Raw genomic sequence first — 26229 nt, 5'->3', positions numbered from 1 at the left:
TTTTTTTTTTTTTTTTTTTTTTTTTTTTTTTAATTTCGATGTCCACGTGGCTTCATTTATAGGGTAAATTAATGACCGTTGTGAACTGCTGTACGAATTCTGAAGGGCAATGCACAGTAGAGGAGCAGCATGATATAACCATTACTAACTTGTGTCTTTCGTCAATCACCATGAAATAAAGTTTGAGAACTATTAAAGATGTTTTTAAGGGGCCTGGTGCTTTTTTGTTCTTTTCCGTGCGCCCCGCTTGCTCCCTGTCCGTGCAGGTGCCTGCTGCGTTTTCTCCATCCTGTCTCTCTGTGGGTGCCACCCAGTGCTCGTAGCCGGAGATTTTGGGGCTTTATCCTCCTCTCACCATCTGATTTTACTCTGGATGTGTCCACCTGTCCGAATACACCCTAGCTTTCCCTTGCCATGCGTGCTTTTATTACCTCCTGGGCTGCAGTTCCAGCGGAGGTTTGGCACGGCGCCGTGCCCGCACGACCCAAGCGCTGCTCCCGCAGCCTGCCTCTCTCCACCAGCTTCCTCCCCCCGGGGTTTTGCCCTCTTCAAGCTGAGGAGCCCTGGAAAGGCAGCCGCCAGCGTATCTACATGCGAGCAGGATGTGGTTTGAGACGTCCCAGCACCCAGGTTCCTGCTCCCAACGGGTCTCGGCGGGGCCTCTCCACCCCCCGGCGCTTCGCCGCGCTGCAGGGCCGGGAGCTTCGAGGAGCTTCGGCCCGTCGAGGGCTCGTGCAAGGTGGTGGGACGTGGGTGTCCATCTGGGAGGCCGCTCATTTGGCACGGCGAGTCCTGGTACCCACCGACGACGCGCATTTGATCGCCGTCTGCGGCGGCTCCGCAGGAACCGGCTTGTCGGCTCCCGACGGCAAACAATGGGGCCAGTGTTGGCGCAGCCACGGGGCTTGCACAACTCACCACCGGGGCCGTGTTTCGCTCCAGATCAGCCTCCCGGTGCCGCGTCTTCTCGACAATGACCTTATTATGCTCCAGCAGGCACGGGCTTGCAAAGTCAGTGCCTCTTTCCCAGGCTGGCCGCCAGCTCGCTGCGGAGCGGGAGGAGAAAAAGCTGGCGTTGTCTCGGCCAGCATGAAAAGCTGCGCTCCGACAGCTGGATGTGTGGCTTCTTTTTTTTTTAACTACACGCTGGAAAAACCCTTTGTGAGGGGAAAGAGGAAGGAAAGAAGGGGAAGAGCCGCGCTGGGGGCACGCTTGGGCAGGCAGCAGGCGTGACTCAGGGGAATGGTGCGGCCGGGCTTGCTGGCAGCCCCGGGCAGCCTGCTCAGCACCCTCGGGAGCACGGCGTGTGCGTGGCAGGCCTGGCAGCCCGGGGCTGCGCTCCCTGGGGGCAAGGGGATTTCATGGTGAGAGGGCAGCTGGGGCTGGATGGTCCTGTCCATCCCCTGGGATGTTTTTCCCTGCTCTGCTGCAACACAGCCCGGGATGGCAGTTTCCCCCCCCCCCCCCCCCGTGCACCGGGTGCTGCCCATCCGCTAAAGCAGCACGAAAAACCGTCGCAGCGATGCACCTCCACATCTCCAGAGGGGGAAACGGGATCATTCGGGGAGAAAAGGGGCGGCAGTGTTTGCAGGCGGAGAGTTTGAACGGTGGACAGGAGGTCCCTGCGATGCGCGGGTGCCCAGCCGGCCCTGCGGATGAGCAAACAAGGGGTCAGCCCGTGCCTGCGCCGGGGTTCAGGAGGGAATTCCAAATGATTTTGAGCTGCACTGGGTGTTCTGGGTGACTGCCACAGCTGAAAAAGGATTTTTAGAAGCTGTCCTCCCCCAGCCCAGGTGCACGCTCTGTAATTTCAACACAACCATCTCCCAAGGAGCAGGTGCCCCCAGCGACCACCTGGCGGCCAGAAATGGGGCAGAAAACCCCTTTTTGGAGGGACGCAGAGAAGGGCAAGAGCCCGGCCGGCCCCAAAGCTTCTCCAAGCCAGACAGCGACCGAGACAGAGCCGGGGATGGAGCAGAGGGGTCACGCAGACAGAGCCGCAGTGTGGCTGCTCACAATGAGCTCTCAGTGCTGCGAAAGGAGCCCCTGGGTCAGACAGGGGGGGAAAAATGGGGAAGGGGAGGACAGGGCTCCTTGGTATCAGGGGCTCTGTTTGCCCCCTGTGCTCCTCGCTGCCCCGGGAGCCATCCGGAGGCACGCGGGGCAGGGATGCAGCCCGGCAGCCCGCTGCCAGCTCCCCGGGTATTCCCCGAATAGCCGCGGAATTCGCTGAGTCTTATTATAGTTAGAAATTGCTATTTTTGCCGCTACAGCCGGGCCGGGCCGGGGGGAGGGGGGGGGGGAGGTAGGTGGATGTGTGCTGTTTGTTTCTCCCTCTCGGACAGCTGGCTTGGTTTTCTCACCCAGCGTTCACGAAAGGTGCCAGGTTCAGGGCACGCGTTTGGGGGGAATTTCTGCCTTTTCCGTCGATTTGATGCGAGTTGGTTAAAAAGGGCTGAATTTACATTTCCGATGGCAAAACGAGCCCTGTTTGCACAAACCCTCCCATACACCCAGCACCCCTGCCCCAACAGCAGCTTGGGGTCACCACCTCCACCCCCCCACACACACTTTTGGGACCCCTCCTGGGACCACCGGGACACCAAGGCAGCCCCCGAGCTGGGGATAACAGCGAACGGCGCCGGGGCTCGCCGGATGGTGCCCGGTGCCATTTTTGGGGTGGTTTCTCTTATTTTCTCGGGTTTGTATTAATTTTTTCAGCGGTTTTCAGAGCCAAAACCAGGCTGCGGGGAGGAGGCCGGAGGCCAGGGGTGGACTGGAGGCTGGCCGGGGAGGAGGCTGCGCCCCCCGACGGGACACCCCGGGGGTGCCCAAATTACCCCGGGGGTGCCCAAATTGCCCCCGAGGGGTGCCCAAACTACCCCGGGGGGGTGTCTCTCGGTTTGTCCCCCCCCTCTCCAGCCCGGTCGGGGGCGGGGCAGAGGGCGGGGATTCCCCCACGTCACAGGGAGGGGTTTCCCCGGAGCCCGGCCGCCCCGCCGGGGTGCGGCGGCGGCAGCAGCGCGGTGCGGAGCGGTGCGGAGCGGTGCCGAGCCATGACCTCCCGCAGGTAAGGGGCTGGGGGCTGCCTCCGCACCCCCCTCTGACACCCCCCCGCCCCGTGCCTCTCCGGCTTCCCACGGGTGGGTCCCCTCCGAGCGCGGCTCCCCACGGGTGGGAGCCCACGCGTGGGAGGGGTGCGGGCAAGAGAAATCTGGGGATGGGGTCGGAGGCGAAGCTGGGTCCCCTGCCCCAAAATCCTTCCCCCTCCTCTCACCTTTCTGCTTCCCCCAGCTCCGTGCCCGCTTTGCGGAAGAGCTCCGTGAGCCTGCCCCCAAGCATCTCGTGATGCTCTAGCTGCCCCTGTCCCCCCCCCAAAAAAAACCCACGGAGCGGGGGGTCCCCAGGGGGGCCCCAACTTGCTCGGAGCGGCTCTGTGGGGTGCGGGAGCAGGATGAGGCACTTTGGTGCCTCTGCCGTGGTGCTGGTGCCTCCCCAGCTTCTGTTTCATGGCTTCAGCGTCTTTCTCGTGGGGTGGCAGCTGGAGCCTGGGGGATGATTTGGGGACATCGTCCCTTCCCGGTCCTTCCTCCCCCGTGATGGCTCCAGGAGGGGAAGGCAGCTACCTGGTGGTGTCCCCAGAGCAGGTTTGGGGTTCGGGAGCTGGCGGGTGGGTGCTTCAGGCTGAGAAACGGGATTACTTACCAGGCAGAGGGCTCCTTTGGTGCTGGTACACGATGGGACATGGGGCATGAGCCCTGTGGAGCACACGGTACCTCCAGATCCTCCGCACGGGCATTCCTGCAATGCCACCATTGAGGGTTCGTGGGGTTTTGGGGTCTCTCTGCCATCCAGCGCTCGCTGTGTCCCCTGTACAACAGGTGCTGAGCGGTGTTTTGTGAGCATCAAAGCACCCAGAAGTTTAGGAAGGGGCCGGGCTCATCAATTTTTCCGCTATAAAAAACGCTGACGGGCGATGGAGTATAAAGTTGGGCTTGGGGCCCCTGGGTTTCATTCTGGTAGCGCTCTCCGTGCCCACAGGCAAGTCAATATTTGCCTGCGGTGCCTCTGCCCGGCTCACTCCACCCTCCAGGGCAGCAGGCTGCTGGAGACAGCGGGATGGACGTAAGGTGCCACCAGCTCAGCCCTTACAGGAGTCCCAAAAAACCTGGCACGTTAGTGGGGTCGGTGTGGAGAGGCTTTGTGCCGGGGAGCGGCCTTTTCTCCCAAATTGTAGGGTGCCCACCAGGTCGGGATGGCATCTACCTTCTGCCTGCGTCCTGGTGGAGCCCAGGAGCCCAGGTGCACCCGCTGAGCTCAGCACCTGCCCCAAACGTCCCCCTGGCTGTGCCCGCGAGGTCGGTGCTCTGGGGTGCTCAGCCGGGCTTTGGAGAGGGTCTGCTGGGAGCAGGAACGCTGGTGCTGAGTGCTGGGCACTGCTTCTCATCCCCCCTCCTTGCACAGGAGCGCATCCAGGGGGGGTCCTGGTGGAGGTGCAGTGACTCCCTAGCCGAAGGAACAGCTTTACCCCAGGGTGGTGCCCACGCGTGCCAAATCTTTTCAAGGAGGCCACGTGGAGGGAGAAACAAACCCATTTCTGGGTGCTCAGCTCATCTGGGAAGCTGTCCTGGCAGACGTGCCAAGGGCGGGGAGACGCTGCTCGCCCTCCCCGTGCCCCGTGCTGGTGAGCGCAGGGCCTGGCCGGGGAGGCAGTGATGAAATGTTGGGGCACGTGGGTGACACGAGGGAGAACCAAGCCCTGCTGCGGGGGGAACGAGCTTGTGCCGTCAGCCTAAACCACAGAGCTGTTGCAAACGCTGCTGCCAAGGCCTGGCTGCGTTGGTTCTCAAAGCCTGAGGAAAGGACAACCCTTTCTGTCCCCTTCCTGCCTTTGCTGGCATGATGTGCAGGGAGGTTTGGAGGTCAGGAGCCCCGCTGGGACCCCCGGCATCACCAGAGGTCCTGGTTCCCCTGGAGGAGCTGGGAGCCTGGGAATCGTGCCGTGACTGCCCGCAGCCCTCTGCGCTTGTGCTCGTGTCCTCCTGGGCACAATGAGAGGCTTTCGGTCATGACATGGAGATCCTGGTGGATAAACCTCACGTCTCCCCTGCTTGCAGACCCCCAGTGCCCCGCTGCTTTCCCCGGAAAGGAGCTGCGTGCTGGCTGGGATGTGTGCATGGTGGGACCACAGCTGCCTTGCTGCCCTGGCCTTCAGGGCAGGTTTTTTCTTCCCAGCCAGGTTCCCTGGGACGCCGTGGCATCTGCACAGCGGTGTTACAGCACGTCACAGGTCGTTCTGACATCTCAGGATGCTCGTAGCTATTAACGAAGCAGGGCTGGCAGGCCAGGGTTGGCCACGATGCTGTCCTGTGCGCATCCTCCAGGGTGGTGCGGTGCGGTCCCCGTGCTCCTGGTGGCCGCCTTTCTGAGCATCCGAGGCTCCGAACGCGCTCGGCTGTGCCCCGAAACCTTTCTTGCTGCCCAGCCTCGGTGATCTGCCGCAGCAGCAGGAAACACAGCGCCGTCCCCTCCAGGCTGCCTCTCCCCGGGCAGTGGGAAAACACGAGCTTCCTGCGCCGCATCCCAACGGAAACATTGGCCTGGAGGCTCGCAGGAGCTGCTTGCTTTGGCATCTTGGGCATGGAGGGGGGGAGGCGGTGATTTCTGGTGCGGGGAGAGAAAACAGGTCGGGGTTTTGGCATTTGGGGTATCCATTAGCAGCGCATCGTGGGCAGAGTTTGGGGCTGTGGTGGCTGGGACCAGGTGATTGAGGATCCCTGGAGAGGGAGAATCAAAGCGGGTGACTCGATGGGTCACCTCGGATGTGTCCCCTCGTAGTTTTCCTTGCGAGCCACCCGTCTGCATCCCACCGGGCTGTGCCAGCGGCAGGATCCCCCTGCAGCCCCAAGATGCTTCAGCTGAGCCCAGGGGCATAAATGTGTACGAAGCCTGCCTGGACGGGAAGGTGAGGGGTGGGAGATGCTGGGCTAGCAGAAGCAGCAGCCGTGCTTTTTCTTTTTCCCCGGGCTTTGCTGTGGTAAATGAGGATGGGAGCGCTGGCAGCCACTCGAGTTGCATTTCAGCTCTCGGTCCACTCTTTATTTCCAGATAGGGCGAGTGCATTACTGCAGGTCACGAAATGCATAAATACGCCACTTCTGCCCTTCTCCAGGGAGGGAGTGAGAACGGTTAATGGCCCAGCTCGGAGCAGGAAAGCTAACCTTGCCAAGGAGAGGGGTTTGGATCAGGCCCTCGGTGATTTTTCCAGTATCCTATGGTTTCCCCCAAGGCAGCGAGCTGCTCTTGTTATGGTCCCAAGACAAATGAAGCGGTCTCAGCCCTGGAACACAGTTCTGGGATGCAGCTGTATCTCTTTTGAGGGCTGCCAAGCAGAATTCCTCGCCGTCTGCAGCGGCAGTTGAAGGCAAAGGCGCACCGGAGGGGAAGCCAGCCTCCCCGCGCCGTGCGCAGGGTGAGTTTCCTTTGTGGCTGGGTGGTGCCGGAGCTGCTCGCCGCTTCTTCCAGCAGGGTTGGCTTTATTCGGGTTTCTAGGAGATGGTTCTTCTCGGGAACTGAATGAATCAGAGCTCTGCAGAGCCGCGAGGGATCCCAGGTGTGCAGCGTGGGTCTGCGGAAAGGGAACCGCTCGGTGCCGCTGGCACTGCCGGGACCAGCTGGAGATGCTCCTCGATGTGCAAAACCCACGGAAAACCCATCTGAAAAGCACCAGGGCTGGCCAAAGGGCTCCTCCATCTCTGGTGCCGATCACCTTTGCCTCCCCGTGAGCAAGCCACCAGCCCAGCCCCTCTTCGAGAGGGTCCCATGGGTGCAGAGTTCGCAGCCGAGGTGCTCCTGCCCCCAGCTGGGTCATCGGTGTGGGACCCATCCCCTGCTCACCCCCTGCCTCCAGGGTGCCTTTGCGGGGCTCGCCCTCCTGCCTGTGTGCTGTAGTTGCCCTTCGACTCCCAAAGGGCTTGCTAAAATAGCTGATTTCCCCAAAAATCTGACTTCCCAAATTTGGCTTCCCTCCCCACCCTGGGGGCTAACAGAGCCAAAACCTATTTACAGTCCCCAAATAGCCCCAAACCCTCTGGGGTGCCTGTGGGGAGAAGCGCCCTTACGGCTGCCGTTCTTTAAGCATCACTTTCATCCTTTTATTTTATTTTCCCCTGCAGTAGGAATTGCTTTATTCTGTTGTTTTTTCGCTGCCGTGACCGAAGGCGGAGGCTCGGGCAGGGCTGCACTTGCTGCCCTGCGGGATGCGCGCTGGGGAGGGATGGAAAGTGGCTCCCGCAGCCCCGCGCTGTTCCAGGAAACGTGCGTAGGACGGGGCTTAATCAGATTACGGGGCTGCTGTGTTTGCAGGCTTCCTGCGTGAGTCTGAAGGGAAGAAGGAAATTCTTTGCATTAAACCGAGCTGGAAATCGGGAACCGTGCGTTTCCTGTACATGCAATTTTTTATTTTTTTTATTTTTTATTTTGTTTTAATCCTTTTTGTGCCAACAGCTCACGCTGCTGCTTGTAGCAGTAGTGCTCTGCAAAGGCCTCTGCCTGCTCGTGGTGGCCGAGGGGGACGTTTGGAGGAGGTGTGAGCTTTGGGGTCTCCTCCTGGCCTTTCGGAGCTGCTGCTGTCCTGCAGCAGGAGCTGTCACAGGTGTCCCGCGCAGCCCCCACGTGCAAAGGGCACTCCTGGGGTCCAGCTGCAGGAGCAGCAACCCCTGGGGGGGGGGGGCACGAGTGTCAGGCTCTGGTCGCAGGGGATTTCCTGCGTCCACTCCCCGACGTTTGGGTAAGCTGTGGATGAGTCTCGTCTCCTGCTACATCGCCTTTGAAATGCCCTCGTGGTTGTTTGTATGGGATGGGGCTCGGTGTGTCCGTGCTGCAGCCCAGCCCTGCTGCTCCGTCCGTCTGTCTGTCCCTGCAGGACAGGCTGTGGGGCTCCGGGGGGCTGTGTCCATGGGGCTCTGTTCCTCCTTGTCCCTGCGGGCAGCGAGCGGGGCCCCTGAGAAGTGCCAGTCCCCCGGTCCATCCGTGGCCACAGCAGGAGCGTGCGTGCCCAGGGCGAATCACAGCAGCTCCCCGTGCAGGAGCTTGGGGCTGGGACAGCCTCAGGGTGAGAAAAAATTGCATTTATCTCACTCGTTGCAGCGATGGGAGGGGGAAAGGGTGAGCTGAGCTTGCTCGCAGGGCTGGGGCTCGCTTCGACTGCCCCGATTGTGTTATCAGGTGAGGAGCCGGCCTCTCTGCAAGCATCTGCTGGAGGCTTTCTGTGCTCAGTGCTGGGGTGGTGCCCAGCCCCTGCTCGCTCTGCACGGTGGCTCTTATCGTCCCGAGGAAGAAGCAGGCTGGTCTGTGGGCTGCTTGGCGGCCTGGGAGAAAAGGCACCAAGGTGAGCAGCGGGGAGAGGTGTCCCCCTTGGTGTGCGCCTCCATCTGTGCGGTCCCTCTCCCGTGCAGAGAGGGGTTTGCACAGCTTCCCAGCATCTCTGGAGCTAAGCAGGCATGGTTGTGGCTTCCCCCTGAGCTCCAGGCTCCTTCGTGCCTCCCTTTGTGTTGTCTGGGGGAGAAGATATCGGTGCTGCTGGTGCGGGAGGGCCCTTCGTGCAACCCAATCCGTTCCTCGTTCCTATCGGGCTCGCCCAGATCCTGCCTGTGACCTTGGGGTGTAAGGTCTGGAAATTGCTTACGTTCCCGGTGTACAGTCATTACACAGCTAGCACAGCGCTGTGACTCCGTTTAGCAGCCCACCCACCTCCCGAGGCTGCTCCAGCAGTTTTTTTTTTCCACTTAAATAAATTTCAACCTTGCCATAGCCCCCAGAGCCCCTCCTGGTCCTGGCCCCGCTGCCCACGGGGTCCCCTTTGGTGCCCGACCCGGGAGTCTGGCCACGAGCTGCACTTCGCATCTGCGGTGCCAAAGCAAACGTGGCTCTTTTTTTTTTGGTCTTTTTTCCTTCCTATCTCCAAAACAATGTGCTTGGAAGTTCCCTTTTCGGTCGGGCTGAGGTTCCAGTTGGCTTTCAAGGGAACTGCCGTGCCCCGGATGCTTTAACCCAGCGCGCCGGGGTGGCGGTTCCCTTCCCCTCCAGGGGCACACGGCTTCGGTCCCCTGTCCCCTCCTACGTCCTTCCAGCTCTCCTCCTCATCCTCACTGGTGGGGAAGGCTGTGAGCGGGCAGGGATGGAGGAGCTGGGGCTCTTTTGGCACCCAGGTGGAGGAGCTGGGTGCTGTGGGTGCTAAGAGGTGGTGGCTGGGCAGAGGAAGCGTTGGAATAGATGTGCCTTAATAAAAAGTGTTTGCTTTGTTATGGACATGGGGAAGAAGATGGGAACGTGCAGCTCCCCTCTGCTCCGACAAGCTTTCAAGTATTTTAAAAAGTATTTATTTTACAAAGGGGATGGATTTTAGCAGGGGAAGCGTCAGGAGGAGTGCGCGTGGTGACACGAGGTGCTGGGCAGTGCCACCTCCGCCAGCTGCCACCTCTGAGGGACTCGTGGCCCTGCAACCACGGCCCTGTGGCCTCCTCCAGCTCGTTTTTTTTGTGTCCCCGCCTGAGCTGTCACACCGGGCGCATGTGACAAAGGGAAGCGGGGACAGCTGGGGCAGCCTGGGGGAGCTGCGGGCGCTTGGCACAGGCAGGGGACAGCCCTTCCCTCGGGACGTGCCGCCTGGCCGCGGGGGTGTCAGGAGGGTGGAACGCCCGACAGCGCAAGATTTGGTTTCACAACAACCGAAAATCCCCCTTCACGCCCTCGAGCAGCATCTCTTCCATGTAAGGGAGATGCCGGGGCTATCTTTGGCCTTGATTTTTTTTATTATTATTATTACAAATTTTATTTTTGTCTTTATTCCTCTCCCCCCCCCACCTCCTTCCTCCCACCCTCCTGAAATATTTCCATCAGTCTCCTCTCTAAGAAGTGTAACAAGCCCTGCCACTGATTAAATTCTAAATATAGCCCTGGTATTTTTTTTTTTCTCCCTCCGATTCTTCGTGATGTATCTAGGTAAAAAATAGCCTTGGCGACTCTTCAAAGGGGACGCGGGCCTGTTACGGGCTATATTTTTGTCTTGTCACCCTGCCCGGCTCCAAAATAGCCCCCCTCGGTTTTAATTAGCTCGCCGGGTTATATAATCCTGCAAGCTGAGGATTTCTGGGCTCAGCAGGCCCACACGTGATGCCCTGGGCTCCGGCAGCTGGGGGCAGGCAGGGCGGTGGGGACGGCGCCGCGGGACCCTCCCGGTGCCACCTGGGGCAGCCACTGTGCCATAGGTCACCCCGTCCCTGTCCCCCTAGGCTCTGCTCTTCCCTGTTTTTTTCCTTCCTTATTGCCTTTTTCTCTTTGTTTTGTTCTGTCTGGGGAGTGAGGGGGGAAGGGGCCTGGGGAACCGAACCCCCCCCCCAGTTCCTCGTCCGGCTGCGTTGCCTTGGGGCTGGTTTTGGTTTTCTTCTGCTCAGGGTGTTTCTGCCCTTGGCAGCATCCTGGCAGTAAGTCTCTTTGCTCCTGGTGGAATGGAGGACGTTTGTCTTCCCATAGCCCAGGCCTGAGGGATTTAGCTTAGGAAAGCATCCTGATTCCATCGTCTGCCAGGGGAGGTGGCTCCGGCTGGTGCCGCCGGGCTCTGCGCTGTGCCCAGCCTCTGGCCCGGCCACTGCGGCTTTGCTCGGTCTCAAAATCCACGTGCTTTGAAGATGGCCATGCTTGGGCTTTGTGTGAGGAACCCCGAATGCATCCAGGTTCACAACAACCCCCCTGATCCCGCGTGGGGCGATCCAGTGGCCGCCAGCTCCTCGGAGGAGAGGGCTCGCCCAGCTCCTGCCTGGTGCAGCGTGGCTCAACCCGAGCCTCCCTTCACCCACCCCACGAGCAGGTCACACAAGGGAGCAAAGCTTTTAAAAGCTTTGCAGCCACCAGATGGAGCAAAGGAACTTAAAACAGCCCCGGCTGAGGTTTTGGCCGGGGTCTGCCACTGGGCAGGGAGGTGTCCCCAGCGCCACGCGGGCACTGGTGGCACCCAGCGCCTCGCCGGGCTCTGTGCTGGTTCCTCCCCTCCAAACCCCTCCTGGGAAGCAGGCTTGGGATGAGCCTGGCGGAAGGGCAGGATTTTGGAGCTGCGTGGGTGTTGCAAGCCCGTTCCCTGCCCGCCGGCCCTGCGGATGGCAGCTCCTTGTGCCCTGGTGTGTTTTATAGCAGGGCTTTGTGCAGCCCGGGCGAGGGGAGCTGTGCTGCAGCAGCGCTGCCAGCTCACACCAACCCACCTCCTGCCGTCACCCGCGGCTCGGACTGGGGTTTCGGTCCTGTTCTTGTGGGGGCTGGCGTCAGAAGTCAGTGCTTTAGTGCTGCTGCAGCAGCGGAAACTTTGGGTGCTGTCGTTTCGATGTTCAAAGCGGGTAGGAACTGGCGTGCTTCAAGGAGGGCAGTTAGGGAGGGAGGCAGGGTTTTGGAGGGGTCGGTTAGATTTTGGTGTCCCTGCTGATCTCCGGAAGGGGGACGCAGTGGGTCTGGGATTTGAACTGGCTGGATTTGGATGCCAGGTTGGTTGAGGACAGGGGAAAGAGCCCCTCTGGTGCTCTATCTAACCACGTTTGGACAAGACCTACTGTGGAAAAGGACTTCCATGGAGGGCTGACACAGCATAATGTAATTTCCCCCCCCTTTTTCACAGCTTTTATCTCCAGCATCTCTGATTCCTGCCCATCAGGGGGGCGGTGTTGTGGAAGGAGGGAAATGCCGTGTTATAAAGCACCGGGTGGCCTGGGGGCACAGGGGAAGGTCCTGACCTAGGTGTCACGATGCCCTGGGCTGTAAGGTCGTGCTCTCCACCTCCTGCCGAGCCCAGCTGGGTGCTTTGGGTGCAATCCCACCCAGCTGGGTGCCATCCCAGCCCTGCCTGGCATTTCCTCCCCGCCACCACCACCGGGGCTGGGCTGGAGCGCTGCGGTTGGGGCTGTTGTCATCTCCATCTCCTCCGTGCCCCGGCTGCTCTGCTGGCACATTAAGGGCTAGCCACAAAGCAGCCCTAATTGTGCTGAGTGGCTGGGGGATAATGGGCTGAACGCTCAGGCAGGGGCAGGCACGCTCCAGGCCATTTAATGCCTCCATGGAGGTGTATTTGGTCATTTGCCAGCCCCCAGGACAGCCGAGGTCTCGTTTCTCCTGCCTTAGGAAGCTGGTGATGGAAGGATGCTGAGGAGGTGTGCAGGGGGAGGGTTTTGTCCTGCCATGCAGTTCGTGGGGCTGTCGTGTTCCCAGGTTTTCTGGGACTGGGCTTGTGGTTCTCACCCTGCAGGACTGAGAACACAAATCCTTGTGCCCAGAGCTGGCCCGAGACAAGGTGCGAGTGTCCCACTTAAATCATCTCAGCTAATAAAAGGCACCACTTCTCCCTTTAAAAACTCGCCGTCTCCTTAAGTTACACCCAGGACTGGCCGTGTTGGGGTGCTCGGGCTGTATCTGGGGGTACACACGGGAATAGGAGGTGCCTGTTTCTCTCCAGGACTAAACACAGGACTCCAGCTCGGGTGCCTCGGGGTCTTGTGAATCCCACCTCGGATGGCAGAGGAACCCGGTCAGGGATGGCTTCTTAAGCTTAAATTAGAAATCCCCCAAATCAAAAGATGCCTGGGGACATCCGAATGTCCTGAGACCTTTGTTCCTCCTGAGGGTGCTTGGCAGCTCTGTCCCTGGCAGGATCAGCCCCCGTCTGCGAGTCGTGTGGAGCCGCTCGGTGCCAGGGCAGGAATCCCTCCTGGAGGAGGAAGATGTAACGGGGAGTGTTGTCCACATACAGGAGCACCAGGGGATGCGACCTTGCCCACTAACCTCCCTTTTTGCTCTCTGTTCCTGCCGTTCGGGCTGCCCCCGAGCCGACACACCCCAGGCACGCGGTGCTTGCCCTCCCGGTCCCCACCAAACACCCAGCTCACAGCTGCCGGGCTGGTGCCGATAAGAGGAGGAGATGACTTCCTTTTCTTCTCTCCTCCCCCTCTCCCGTCCAGAACAAGCTTTTTTTTTTTTTTTTGGGTAAATAACTCGCTGTCATTTCGCTCCACCACCTCGGCCAGCCCTGCTGGGGATGCTGGAGGCTGGCACGTCCTAACCAGGCTGTTCCCACCTCCTGTATCCTGCGACCCTTTCGAGCTCTCCTGTGCTTTCCCTGGACTAAGGGAATCTCTGCGGGCAGTCAGGAGCCTTGCCCAGTGATGGTGAGGTAGGATGTCTGCTCTGCGTGCTTCTGTTGCTGATGGAGGAGGTAGATCTGAGTGGGAGCAAGGCGACGGGACACGGCGTGGAGGTCATCTGCGGAGCTTAGGTCGCAGGAAAACTTCTGCTGGTGCAATGTGAAGATGTGAGCTACTGACAAAAGCGTGGGCACGGTGATTAACAATGCTCGTTAGCTGGCAAGGTCTCTGCAGACGTGTAAGATTCTCCAGTGGAAATTACCCCTCGTCACTCGGGTGCTGGTGGCTTTCTCCTCGTGCTGGCTCCAGCGCCGTGTGAGCAGGTTCATTAGCGTGATTACCCCGATTATTAACACGACTTGCTGATAAGGCTCGCGGTGCCGGCTGCAGCCCGGGAGAGGTTACCCCCGCAGTGAGCAGTGGGTTATTTATGGGTTGTTATTAGATCTGTATCTTGTATTACATCGTTAGCAAGGCTGCCTGAATGCTTGCTCGCTTATCTCTTGGTTTGCCTTGCCGTGCTTTTGGGTGCTGATGACTACCTTGCCTGCACGGGAGCACTGTCCTTCCAAGGGGCTGGGCACCTCCAGCTGAATTCTGTGGTTATAAAATGACCAAAATTTAGCAAGAAGGGCGGTTTGTGGAGCAGGGAGGGTTGTGCAGGGCATACGAGGCATGGAAGGCTCTGCTGGGGCAGGGGTGTGAACTGATCCCTTGGCTGGAGCATCCCGAGGCTTTCCTCTGGCCCCCTCGCCGCGCAGTCCTCTCCCACCTCGTACCGGTCACTGGTTTCTCAGCTTCTGCTCTCTGCTCTGGGTGTGTTCTGCTTCGCTGGGTCATAGCGAAGAGCTAAACAAACTCTTTCCTGCTCCGGGAGGAAGGCTGTCACTCAGACAGCAGCTGGGCTGGTTTCGTTGCCGGCTGGTGAGATAGAGATGTGTATTTTTAATGCCCCAACAGTCTGGCAGGTGGGCCTGCAATTTAATTTTAGCTCGCTTTGTGAGAACAAAAACATCTGCAATAGGCAGGCCAGTAAACTTCCATGAACGGGAGAAGCTCAAACAATATTTCTCCTCCTGTCAGACCCTTTTGACCAGTGCCTGGCTGAGGTTAAAGCAGAGCACGTTTTTATGGTGGTCCTAACGCTGAGCCTGATTCCAATACAGCTTGAACCCCAAATTACTTTCAGTTTGGGCAGCTAATTCAGAAAATGTGGAAGCTGCAGCTGAAAAGAATCACCTCCCACACCTCTGGGGCTGGTGCATCCAAAGCAGCTCGAGGGACGCAGCTACACCTTTTTTAATTAAGGGAGCCTGGGTGTAAATCCTCTGGGCGCCTTGGAGGAGCCCCAGCTCGCGGGTTGCTGCGGGTGCAGGTGGGTACAGCTGGGTGTGGAGGTGCACAGCGGCCAGACAGAGCTGGATCTGCCTCTCCCATCCCGTGGAAATGGAGAAGAGGCACAGTTTGTACCTTTTTCCACCAGCGGTTTCGGTCTCGTGTCGCCATCCCTCTCCTCTCGCAGCACGTGCCGAGCCCGGGGCGTGGAAATCTGTGCGGTACCTGGCCCGAGGGCATCAGCTGGCAAAGCTTTATGTCAGCAGGAATCAAATGCCCGGCGGATTTCAAACCAGCAGCCTTTCCCCGCCACAGAAAGCCTCCAAACCTTCGGGATGGCCTTTTCTGTTCAGCACCAGCCTGCTCGGGCTGATGCAGCCCTTGCTGGTAAGAGGCAGGGAAAGACCAAAGGGTTTGTCCCTCTGTGAGCAGAGGCAGGAGGGATGGAGCCAGCACACTTTTGGCCACGCACGGAGCTCAGCTGGGCTGCAGAGCTGGGCAGAGGGCAGGAGAAGGACCTGCCTGGCAGCAATGTGTTTTTGAGGAAGCAGCCTGCTGAATGTCCGTGTTATTCCTGAGGTGAGCAAATATTTGGACTCCGAAGGGGGAAATTAGCACCGTGCGTATCCTGTAAGGGATTTTTCTGCTTTCTTTAAAAACAAGCCCAAACTGTCTCAGCAAGAGACCGTGCCCTTGGGGCGTTAGGCCCTCATCCCGCAGCTCGATCAGCGGTGACTTGTGCCAGCTGGAGCTGGGGAGAGGAGGATTGTGCTGCCCAAAGCACCCGCTGGTGCCTGCTCTGTGCCAGAACAGCGGCTCCGTGGTGGGGGCAGCGCTAATGGGACCCCAGTGTCCTCCTGCAGAGCTGCCAGGTGGGTGGGCGCCAGCATCTGTGGTGCTCGGTCTGGGCTGGGGTCAGTTCTTCACTGCAGGTGACCTAGAGATGTGCAGTTTTATCTCCCCGGCTGTTTCAGACCTGCACGTTACCAGCTGTAAATTTCAGCCGTGGGCTGAGAGCCAAATCCTTTCTGGTCCAAGAGATCCCGAGGAGGAGGTGGCAAGGGGACAAATTGTAGGATTCATCCTTTACCACAGACCACCCTCCGAGGAGATGTGGGCAGGAGGCTTGCCCTGCAGCCTCTGCCCTGAGCCTCAATTACACAGGTCGAATAATTGGAGTTAATTTAAGGTTTGCATAAGGCCCGAGCACTAGGTGTGTGCTCGAGTCTTTGCGAGCTGTTGCGCTCGGGACCCGAGCTGCTGGACCAAATGTTTGCAGAACTTTGGACCGCGGGCGATGGCAGACACGGCCCTACCGCCTCTCGTTTCTTGTCCACGTGCACCAGGGCGCACAGCCCTCGTCTCCTGGGAGGAGATGACCCAGCGGGGCCAGGGCAGGTGCAGTGATGCTGCTGAAAGCCGCTCGCTGGAGCAGGACGAGGGGAAGACAGCAGGCAGGTGCCGTCTCTCTCACATCCTTTACGCAGCCGTGCAAGAGCACGTCGCAGCTCAGCGTATCGCGGCAGAGGAAGGCCAGCTCGTATGCTCCAGTGCCTTGCTGTTTGCTCCGGTCCTGCGGAGCAAACTGTCATCCTTGTCCGCAAAGATGTATTTTTGTGTCCCGGATCTTAGTTTTGCCAGTGGCTTCCTCTCCTTGCCGCCGGCAGGCCTTTATCTGCGGGGTGCAAGACGTGGTGGTGGACGAGGTTTTCCGTATCGGCGCTGTGGGGTGGGCTGCGAGGAAGCCTCGGAGATAGGCAGAGCCTTCAGACAGCCTGTCCTGGCGTGTGCTGGTGTGGCTGCAGGCAGCCTGGCTGCTTTTGGGCATGGTCCAGGCTGGCTTTGGGTATGGTCCAGCCTGCCTTGGGCTGCTGGAGCCAGCGATGCTCTGAAATTGGCCTCTCCTCCGAGCTGCCCCCCAAGCGAGTGGCTGAACAGACGTCAGAAATGGGGTGGTTTGTGGGCCAGAGACCCATGGCACAAAATCCTCCTTGCTGCTCCTCCACGGTCCTACTCTGGTGCTGTGGGGCAGCTGCAGGTGTCCGTGTCCATGGCTGGTTGGGATGAGGAGCATCCGTGTGCCACAGGAGCTTGCCATCAGCAGGAGGGTGCTGGTGGAGGTGTCTCAGCTCCGCCTGGCGAGTGCTGGCTTGGTCAGAGGGGAAAAATATCAATATGACTGTTTTTTCCCCTTGTTTTCTGTCCTCATAGCAAGGCTGGCATAGTGACTATCTAGCGAGAAGCATGAGAACGTGACCTTTTGTCTGTAAAGTTCACCCCGGCTTCTTCAGCATACAGGACAAAAATGCCGTGCCCTGCGCTGAGGACAGACGCGCTCACCAAGAAGGGATGGCCTGCGTTTGCAGGTTTTTTCACATTCTTCTGGAAATGGCTATTTCTGAGCCGATGACCTGGGTAATAGCCTTGGATTTCCCCTGAGAGCTGACAGGTGACCGTGGGATTGCATTCTGACTCTCCCCATCGCAGACCACAGCCCCTTAGAGGAGCCAGCTGGTGCTCGCAGACCTCCCGTTTCCCCAAGCAGGCGGTCAGGGATGGAGGCCATGGACATTGTCACTATGTCAGCCTGCAGGTTTGAAGTCTTTGCAGGTCCCTCGAACCGTGTACTGTCCTTCCAGCCCTAATGGCCCGGCTTGGAGGTGGTATTTAATAGGAGCATGCAGCGCTGGGTGATTTTCAGGCCATGCTACCTCTGGTCCATGCTACCACAGGGCCTCAGCCCACAGAGATGTTTAAGGCTGGACTGGCTGATTTTAGAGGTCTTCTCCAACCTAAATGATTTGATTTTATGTGCCAGGTCCTCTGGAGGCTGAGTTTGCAGCCGCATCCATCCCAGGCAGAGGAACTGATGCGCACCTTTGACGGGCTGCTAGTTACGGGACAGGATTTTGTCGTGGCGTTTGTCCTTGGGGGCATTTCTCTGCTCTGATGTCAGCCAGATGTAACAAGCTGCCTGGTTTCTTGGGCAAAACCATTGCTTTAGATGCCAAATTGCCTTGAAGCCCTTTGCTAAGAGACTGTTGCAGATCGTGAGCGTGTTGCTGCTAAGGAGGTGGGGTGGATGGATCGGATGGAGGAAGAATGGGACCGTGCGTAAAAAGAGGAAGATGTGCCAATGGCAAGCAGGGACTGGAATAATGTAGATAAAGGGGCTGAATCAGAGGGAGATGATGAGCGCAGACTCCTGCGTGTGTCACGGAGATGGGACAGATGTGAATTTTTATTAATTAACAGTGAATGCCAGCTGGGTCTCCGGAGCTGGTAAATCAACCCGTCTGCACCAGCTCGCTGCCAGGAGGGAGCCGCCTGCTGCTACACCTCTGCGAGGGCTGGGGGAGAGAGCCCGTGCCTGCTCTTGCTGCTGGGTCTGGGCTTTGCACGTGCACTCTCCTGCATCAGGACAACCAGGGGGCAGCTGTGGTCTGTGGCCAGGTGCCCTCCTGCAGGTACCCGGGACTGAAAGTGGATTAAATGACAAATTCATGAAGCTGGTCCCGTGGCAGGGTGCTGCTGCTCTCCAGCTAAACCCGGTTGCTTTGCCTGCAGGCCCTGTGCCCGACGCGCTGCCTTGCAGGTGACGTTCATGGCAAAGCTCTGAGGAGCTGCGTGTGAAACCGTTCCTGGCTGTGCCATTTGAGTTTCCAACCAAAATATGTTGAGTTTAAAACCCTCTGAGCGTGCCGTGGAGGAGCGCTGGGCGCGCTGCTGCAGCTCAGGTGTCAGTGGGGTGTCCTGGCCAGGGACGTGCCCTGCCCCGTGGGGTGTCCTGCAGCGGGGCTGGGGTGTTCTCAGGAGGGTCAAGCCCCATCCAGAGGCTGCTGAGTGCAACGGGGAAGCTGCTCGTGCCTTGATGTTGAGTCCTGACACAGCCACTGGCCGGAGAAGCCACCCAAAGGTTCTAGGAGGGGAAGGGTAGCCTGGCTGCTTGTCCTTCAGGACTGCTGAGACCAGCACCAGCGGCTTCCCCAGGGCTTCGATGCCCAGAACCAGGGCTCTGGGTTATTTCCCTGTTTCCCCTGCTGCTTTGGAGCAGGGCGAGACCTCCTCTGACCCGAGCCGTGTAATGAAGGTGGTTGGGCTAATTAGCATCCTCACGGTGCCAAGCTGGCCGTGCCCACCGCTGCCAGTCCCTCCTCTCCGACACGGTGTCTGCGTTGGTCTGCTGCTGTTTTCTCTGGGGAAGTCCCTCCGTGCACGCACTCTCACTAACCATATGCATTGAAATTGAATGGAAAGAAAAGAAAAAAATATTTAAGCCAGCCTTAAGTCTTTAAACATCGGGGTAATCCATGCTGCTTGGGGAGGCGTGCCAGAGCTGCTGCACAAACACACGGTGTGCTTTGAGCTGGTGCTGAGAACTTGGTTAGCACACAAGTTGGACTCCAATGAGCTAAAGGGATGTCAGGCATCTAGATTCCAGTGAAAAATGGTGAAAATTGAGTGTTACGCCCCCTCGGAGTAATTATTCTCACCTGAGCCTGGGATCCATTAGGAAATGCTCTGGAAAAGACAAGGGGAAGGCAGCAAGCAGCTTGCTGCTGCTGCGCCCCAGAGAACGCAAACGTTGCGCCTGCTTCGGAAACGGATGCACCGATTTGGAAACGCAACAAGGATTTTTGGGGTTGTTTTAAAGCTGTTTCCAGAAGTCTCGGGGGATTTCAGGAGTTGTGGCGGTGGTGTGGTTAGCTGTCACGGTGCTAATTGCTTTAGGAAAACGAAAATATTTACCTGTACGTGGAAGCGAGGGGATGTGTGCGGGGTGTATTTATTTAGCACGCTCCCCTGGGGCTCCGCTCGGCGTAACGAGGCTTCTGGTGGGGTTTGAATGGAACCAGCCCGGAGACAACAAAGGAGGCTGCTGCGGCGCTGCTGGCTTTGCGAGGTGCTTTGTATGCAGGCGTGCCCGCGGAGAGCAGCGTGCAATGAAGACGTGAACGCTGATAATTCCGTATGGAAACTCCAGGAAAACAGCAGCGTCGGTGCTGCACGCCTCGCTAAATGAAGCCGTAACAGAGCAGGATGAGTACGACCTCTCCCCAGCTAACGTGGAGCTGCTTATTTTCATCTCTTTAGGAAGGACTGTCATTTTTATTGATTTCATTTTTTTTTTTCCAGACATCTGGGATGTGCCACATCACCGTGCTGTAGGTTTTCGCCCATGGCCAATATTTTAGCATCTTGCTTGGTGACTCCTTGCAGGGGAGCCAGCGTCAGCATCACCCCGTGGTGCTGGAGCTGCTGCAGAATGAGTCCCTGTCTGTCAAGCAAGTATTGGGATGTCTGTATCTTGGCCAGAGGAAACTTTCAGCCCTGGTGGATCCAGAGGAAAGCCTGGGCAAAGTGACCATGAGCATCGCCTATGCGAGTGCAGCCTTGGCTTTGCTGCCTGTTTTACCCATCGGTCCCAAGCTCAAATCTCACTGCCTTGATGCTGGAAGTCAGCACTGCTGATGCCCTCGATGCTTTCAATTTTGTATGGATCCCAGGTGGTTTCTAGGTGGCCTGCTTCTCCTCTTGCGACCTGGGGGCTCTGTAAACCAAAGAGCTGCTGGCAGCATGAGGTCTGCTGGCCGTTTCTCACCCTACAAGCCTCCTTGTCCAGCTGGCGAAGGAGCAGCCCTGCTTGACCCCAGGTAATCCGTGAGCTCTTCAAATCCAGGCAAATTTCTTCTTCTCTTTGGAGAGCTGCAAGCTGTAGAGAGCAAACTGTGCTGTGCTGAGCCTCGCTGCTCCCGGAGGCAGCAGGGTCTGGGGCCAGCCTCTGTAGATCTCCCTTAAAAAAAGGAGTTATTGCTTGGTTCTCCAAGCCAGGAAAGTTCCTCACCCTCCACAGGGCTCCTGCAGGCACAGGACAGCGCCATTTGCTCAGCCCAGATGTTTGCACCTTTTAGAACCGTTCCAAGGATTAAAAACCTTGCAGAGAGTGCGTTACCTCTGTGCCTGTCTCAGCATCACTGCTGCTTAAACTGCGTGGTGAGAGCTCACGCTGCGCGTCCCCTTCGCGTTTGGCACTGAAGGGAACATCTCAGCTGCGCACAAACAGAAACTGACATCTCTTTCTACTCCCTTTAAGCAGAAAATCAGCGCTGGGATCCTTTAAGCAGCTCTGAAGTTTCCTTCCTAGCCGCTAAATAGCCAGCGGAGTCGCTGCCCTCAGTTACTCCAGCTCTTCCCAGCCCACCTCCCTGTTTCTCTGCCAGAAGAAGCATCGCTCCTTTATCCGCATCCTGCCCTGCCTTCTCCTGGGGGAATGTGGCCACCAGCAGCTGCTGGGGGGGCAACCTGGGGGCTTTGGTCCCCTTGTCCCCCTTTGCCATCCCCTTGGTTGGCCGGGTCCCCGTTGTGTTCAGCCACACGGCGCTAACCACACGCAGCGCGTGGGCGGCGTCTCTTGAGCCATGTTTGCTCTGATCCTCTCCAAGCCTAGCAAAGAATGTGTTTAGAATACAGGGATTCCCTGCAAGGCTTTTAAAAATGCCTAATTCTATACATTTCTGAGGGTCTAACAGCGTTGTTAAGTATCTGTTCCACTTTATCCCAAGGCAGGGGCAGCAGGATGCGCTTGCAGCAGAAAAAGCATGATGTACGTGGTCGGGAGGAAATGAGTAACACTGCATGGAACTCGTCAGTAATGAAAGAGAAATTATGGGGGGAATTTCGATGTGCAGGAAGGTTTCCTTCTCCAGAGCCTCTGCTGGAGCCCTGCTCCCACCCCGGGGACTGCTGTGCCCCTCACCTCACGTCCCACCAGTGACCAGCACCCCTGCGGCACCCGTACTCACACCAGGCTTTTCATGTGGGCTTTGCTAACATGCTCGTGGGTATCAGAGCTTGCTTTTGGCTTCTGAACATGCCGTGTGGCCGGGCAATTACTCAGCCCGGGCTGATGTCTGAGCTCCCACCACGCGCTGGCGATTCCCGTCCGAATCACAGCCCCCGGGCAGCCTGGGTGACATCCCTGCAGGCGGTCCTGGGCACCTAACACTGCGTGCAGGCCTGCTTTCTATCTTTATTTTAATACATTTTTTTATGTAGCTTCGGTTCCTGGCAGGCACTTGATATATCTGTATTTTTAATTCAAATTTTATTCTAGATGGCTTGGGGGATGGAAGGGAAACTCACTCCCCTGGAAGAAGGCAGCGCTGCCTGAAGTAGGCAGTGCGCATCTTGACCTGCAGCGGGAGGCATGAAAAGTTTTGAGGTCCCCGTTTTTATTTAAAGCGATTCTTTTGCCGTGACTCAGCTCCACAAAACAGCTCACAACCGAACGGCTGCCTGTACCCGGCTGCACGATAACGCCTGTCATTAGCTAACATTGACGTTAGTAATAAATCTTTTGCTCTCCTAGGCTGGGGATCTGGTTTGGATCCTCTTTGTTGGCTTTCCTTCCCAAGATGTCGCAGCTCTGCCTATATATTTAAGTGCAGGAGGTCGGTCTGGAAGCCCAGCGCTTGCTCTGTGCAGCTGGGGCTTGCAGGGGGGAGGCTGTCTGCAGGTTTTGGTGCCCCCCCTCCACAAGGGTTGGTGCTTGCTTCTCCCCTGCTGCGTTGGGACTTGGTTTTGCTTACCAACAAAAGTGCTTTAATTCAAAAAAATCACACACACAAAAAAAAAAAACAGCTATAAAGATGCTTTGTGCTGCGAGCACGGCTTGCTCCGGGTCAGGAGTGAAAGCAGCTGTGCTGCTGAGAGCACCTCGGGCTATCTGGTGGCACTTGTGACGTCCCTCCTAGGATGAGAGCAGAGAGCTCCTGAGCTCCTGGTGTGCAGCGAGTGCAGGACGTGGCAGCCACTGCCAGGCAAAGAGCCTCAAATCCTGTTTTAGCTGGTCTTGCTCTCGGTTTTTAATCCGCTGTTTACAGGAGCAGGGATGACAGCTGGGAATAGGTGTGCCAGAAGATGCTGGGAGGGGGAGAGGTGGATTTAAGTCATCTGTAGCTCAGAGCTGCGGCAGGGGTGAGGATTTGTAGTGGGACAAACCTCGTGGTTTTTGTTAATTTCCGCATAATCCAGGCAGAAAAGCCTCCAGGGTGAAAGCGATGGATTTCAGAGCTGGGATTCCCAAGCAGAGAGGACCCTGGGTTTGAAACCATCCATTTCCCCGGGTTTTCTTTCTTCTGCAGAGCCAGGGGAGAGGTACAAACCTATGTTTGCAGAGGGTTTTTGTCCCCGTTTTTTGTTCCTCCTCCTTTCCGTTTTGCTTTGGGATTTGGAAGCTGCCTGTCTGCCTTCTCCTGCTTGCGAGGGCTGCGGAGATTTTCTCCCCAGCTCATTGTTTGTGCTTCTTGCGAGCTAAATAACAAGCGGCCTGTGTGTGCTTGTATGCTTTGGTTCCTGTCCAAGCAGTGGGAGTGATTAAGAGAAAAGGCATTTAGGTTTCTGTTCGGTGGCACCAAGAGAACATCAAAGCCACCAGTCCCCCAGATCTGACCCCAGAGGTGATGGATAACCTTCCTCCCTCCCCAAACGCCCATCCTTCCATTCGGAGAGGCGGACACGAGGTCCTGGTGCCCTCGGCGGGATCCGTGAGCGACACGGGAATGGGGACGGTGCGTGTAGGTGTGCGCGGTTCCCGTGGTGGCAACCCTTGAGCACTGAGCACCCCTCCAGCACTCTGCTGTCACACCAACCGAGATATATTCAGCCCTAGTGCATGCTTGTGGCTGCCGGTATGTGCCTGCCAGGGCTCTCCTCCTACGGCTTTACCCACGATGTTGTCTTGGCTTTTTCCTGCCACGCTGCGCTGTTATTTTTGCCGTTCTGCATTGCCCTCAGCAACTCCGCCGTGTCCCCGAGCTCCATTAAGCTCCATTAGAGGCTCCGTTCCCGTGCCAGCAGCAGTTTTGCAGAGCAGTTAAGTGCCGGCCCTGTGCAGGGTGGGTTTATAAAAGGGTGTCACTGGTGATGTCGGGAACACGAGGCTCGGAAGCGCCGGGATCCCTGTTTGCCATCTGTTTGCGTGGCCCTTTCCGAACGGCGCCGCCTTCCTCCAGAGCTCAAGGATCTTTCATCAAAACTGTTTGGGTTGTGGTGTGAGGGAGGAAATCCCAAATTGTGGAGGAGACCGTGACATTTCTTGACCTTTTCTCTGTGTATCTCAGAGACAAACACACTCTAATGAGTGTGCTTGTGTTTGTAGATGCAGTCTTGGGGTGTATTTCCCAAGGCAGGCGCTTGGCAAGATGCTAGGCTGTGCATTTCCCTGCAGCAATCGAGATAAACTCACAAACCCGTTGTGGGGACGGCGTGTCAGCTGCTCCGAGCCCCGGGACAGCTGTATACAAGAAGCTAGCTTACTCACTATTTCCAGAGATGCTTCTCTTGAGAGCCACGTTTCACTTTGCTTGGAAAATTCGGCGTTGCGGTTTCGAGCCGCTGGGTTGAGAGGTGGTGCCGCAGACCTGTCCGCCTGTGCAGGAACTCGAACGGTCTCATCCTGCTCTCCGAAGGGGGCTCAGGATGACTGCAGCTTATTCTCTTGCAGCTGGTGCTGCCCAGAAGGGCTCGGAAAGCTCTGCTGCCGTAGCAGTGTCGGCTGGGGCTCATCTCTTCCTCTTTGCTCAGGAGAAATATCGCAGCGGCGCCACGCAGAAACGACTGCCGGTGCCTGAGCTAAAGTGGGAGAGAATTTCAGAGCTGAGTGGCTATCAGCCTTTGTGTGATTCGTGAGATTACTCAAAAGAGCCTGGCATTTAGAAAGTGGTTTTTCGGTGGTTTCTGAAAAATCGAGCCACGAAGCTGGTGCCACATGGGAAATCATTAACCCGCTATGCATATTTATCACGCATTAAAGCCTTGGGGAAACACCAGTTCTTATGATTCCATCAAGAGAACTTGGTCGAGGATGATAGCATCACAAGTGAGGTCAGTAGATGGTTTGATGGCGCTGAAAACACAAAGATTGCATTGCAGCAGCGTGCAGTATAATGAAACATCTTTTCCCTGCGGGTCAGCTGCCTCTTTCCTTTCCTAGGACATCCCATTACGTACGTACACTAACGCTTTCCAGCCCCATGCAAAAAGCCTCCTTCCCTGGGCTGCGCGCTGGTCCCGTGCAGAGAATTGTGCTTTTTTGGCCCAGCGGCTGCACGGTTTGGGTCATTTTTTTCCTCTGTGCTCATGGGAAAGGTGACCGTGTCGCCACAGCTTGAACTACGGCAATTTAGGGGTTGAGGAGCAGCTGCTTCATCTCGAGCTGAAGAAGGCAAAGCTGCCTCGGATGAGATGCTGCAACCAACTGGCTGGGTTTGCTCCAGCAATTAAACTCCCTCTTGCAGTGTCAGGACTCATCCCTGCCTCATGTTGCGGTCCAGAGCACGGCTTTCTGTCCTGATGGGGTCTCAGTGGAACCCCTTTCTTCTCCCCACCTAGGGCATCCCCTCTTTGTAAGAGGATTTTCGTGGGGAGACTGGAGGGCTGAGGCTGTGTTGTTGCTTGGGAGACTGAGAGGCTCAGTGCTCTCGATGATGGAGCTTTTTTTTTTTGCAGATCCTCTGCTGTAAAACACACCCAGCAGCCATTAAAGTAATGCCTCGAGTGCCCTCGGGGAGATGCAGGACTTTTCTCGGGGTCAGTCCATCTGCCAGCAAATTGATTTGAGGCTGAGTGGGAAGCAGCCAGATGGGATCAGACCCAGACCCAAAAAAGTCAAAACCATCTGGTGGCTTCCTATAGAGGGGTGCTGCAGAACGCTTGCAGGGCTCCTGCTCTGAGGAAGAGGAGGGCACAGCAAAGTCTCTCCCAGTGGATATCTGAGGTTTTCTGCACTGTGACACGAGTGGGGGACTGTTCTGGGGGGGCAGCTGCCACTGGGATCTGGTGGGTTGAGGGACGGTGCCAGCCCCGTGGGCAGGAGGATGGCATCTGCCCCAGGGGGCAGGCTGGGGCTGCCATTGCCCTGCCCCATATCTCATGTCACGTTGTCGCTTTGCAGGTGGTTTCACCCCAACATCAGCGGCATCGAGGCAGAGAAGCTGCTCCTGACCAGGGGCGTCCATGGCAGCTTTCTGGCTCGGCCCAGCAAGAGCAACCCTGGGGATTTCACCCTCTCCGTCAGGTAAGCAGCCGGCAGCAGATGAAGGTGGCAGGAAGGGGCTTCGGGAGCTTCCTGCGTGTAGGTATAGGGGGATACGCAGCTTAGAGGGGGTCTCTCCACGATGCCGGCTGTGGCATGTGCTTTTGGGGCCATCGGTGCCCGAGGAGGGAAGGTGACGCTTTAATTTCTGGGAAGAGCATCTTCAGTCCCAGCAGGAATGCATCGTCTCGCCCCATCTGCCTCTGGGGGAGAGCTGACTTCTGTATCCTCAGGGATCCCATGCAGACCCTCGTAAGGGAGTGGGACCATGCGGTGCGGTGTTCCCAGGGCTGTGCACCTCACCTTGGAAGTGCTCTGCTGTTCCGTGGGAGCAAGGCGCTTGCCAAAGGAGAGCAGCAGCTCTGCTGGTGGCCTTAGTTCAGGCGATGAGCAGGTAGAGCTGGCCGGGGAGGGGGACTGAAGGCAAAGAGCACCACTGACCCAGCAATTCCCCGAGACGAGAGGAGGAGGCTGTGGCCTGAACTCTTTCCATCCAGCTGGGGCCTCGCAGGGAAATAGCTCTGCAGAGGTTCCTCCAGGCACTTGTAGCTGGACCTCTCTTTTTTTCAGTGGCTTCTGTTTAATTTAAACAACCCTCATTTTGTTTAGCAAACTCCAGTG

At 57.7% G+C, this 26229-nt stretch overlaps 1 protein-coding gene across 1 annotated transcript in view; it reads left to right on the top strand.

The window, feature by feature from the left end:
- The first annotated feature begins 2961 nt into the window (after positions 1 to 2961).
- Positions 2962 to 26229, top strand: part of LOC118177041 (tyrosine-protein phosphatase non-receptor type 11-like) — a 40076-nt gene continuing 16808 nt past the window's right edge. The window contains exons 1-2 of the mRNA XM_035344407.1: positions 2962 to 3070; positions 25468 to 25590. Of these exons, the coding sequence (XP_035200298.1) occupies positions 3057 to 3070; positions 25468 to 25590 (137 nt within the window). The 5' untranslated portion in view covers positions 2962 to 3056. The remainder of the gene's footprint in view (positions 3071 to 25467; positions 25591 to 26229) is intronic.

The sequence above is a fragment of the Oxyura jamaicensis genome, chromosome 21 (genome assembly GCF_011077185.1).
Source record: "Oxyura jamaicensis isolate SHBP4307 breed ruddy duck chromosome 21, BPBGC_Ojam_1.0, whole genome shotgun sequence".
Classification (NCBI taxonomy): Eukaryota; Metazoa; Chordata; class Aves; order Anseriformes; family Anatidae; genus Oxyura; species Oxyura jamaicensis.
The sequence above is the reverse complement of the archived record's forward strand: the minus strand, read 5'-3'. Positions and strand labels throughout refer to the sequence as shown.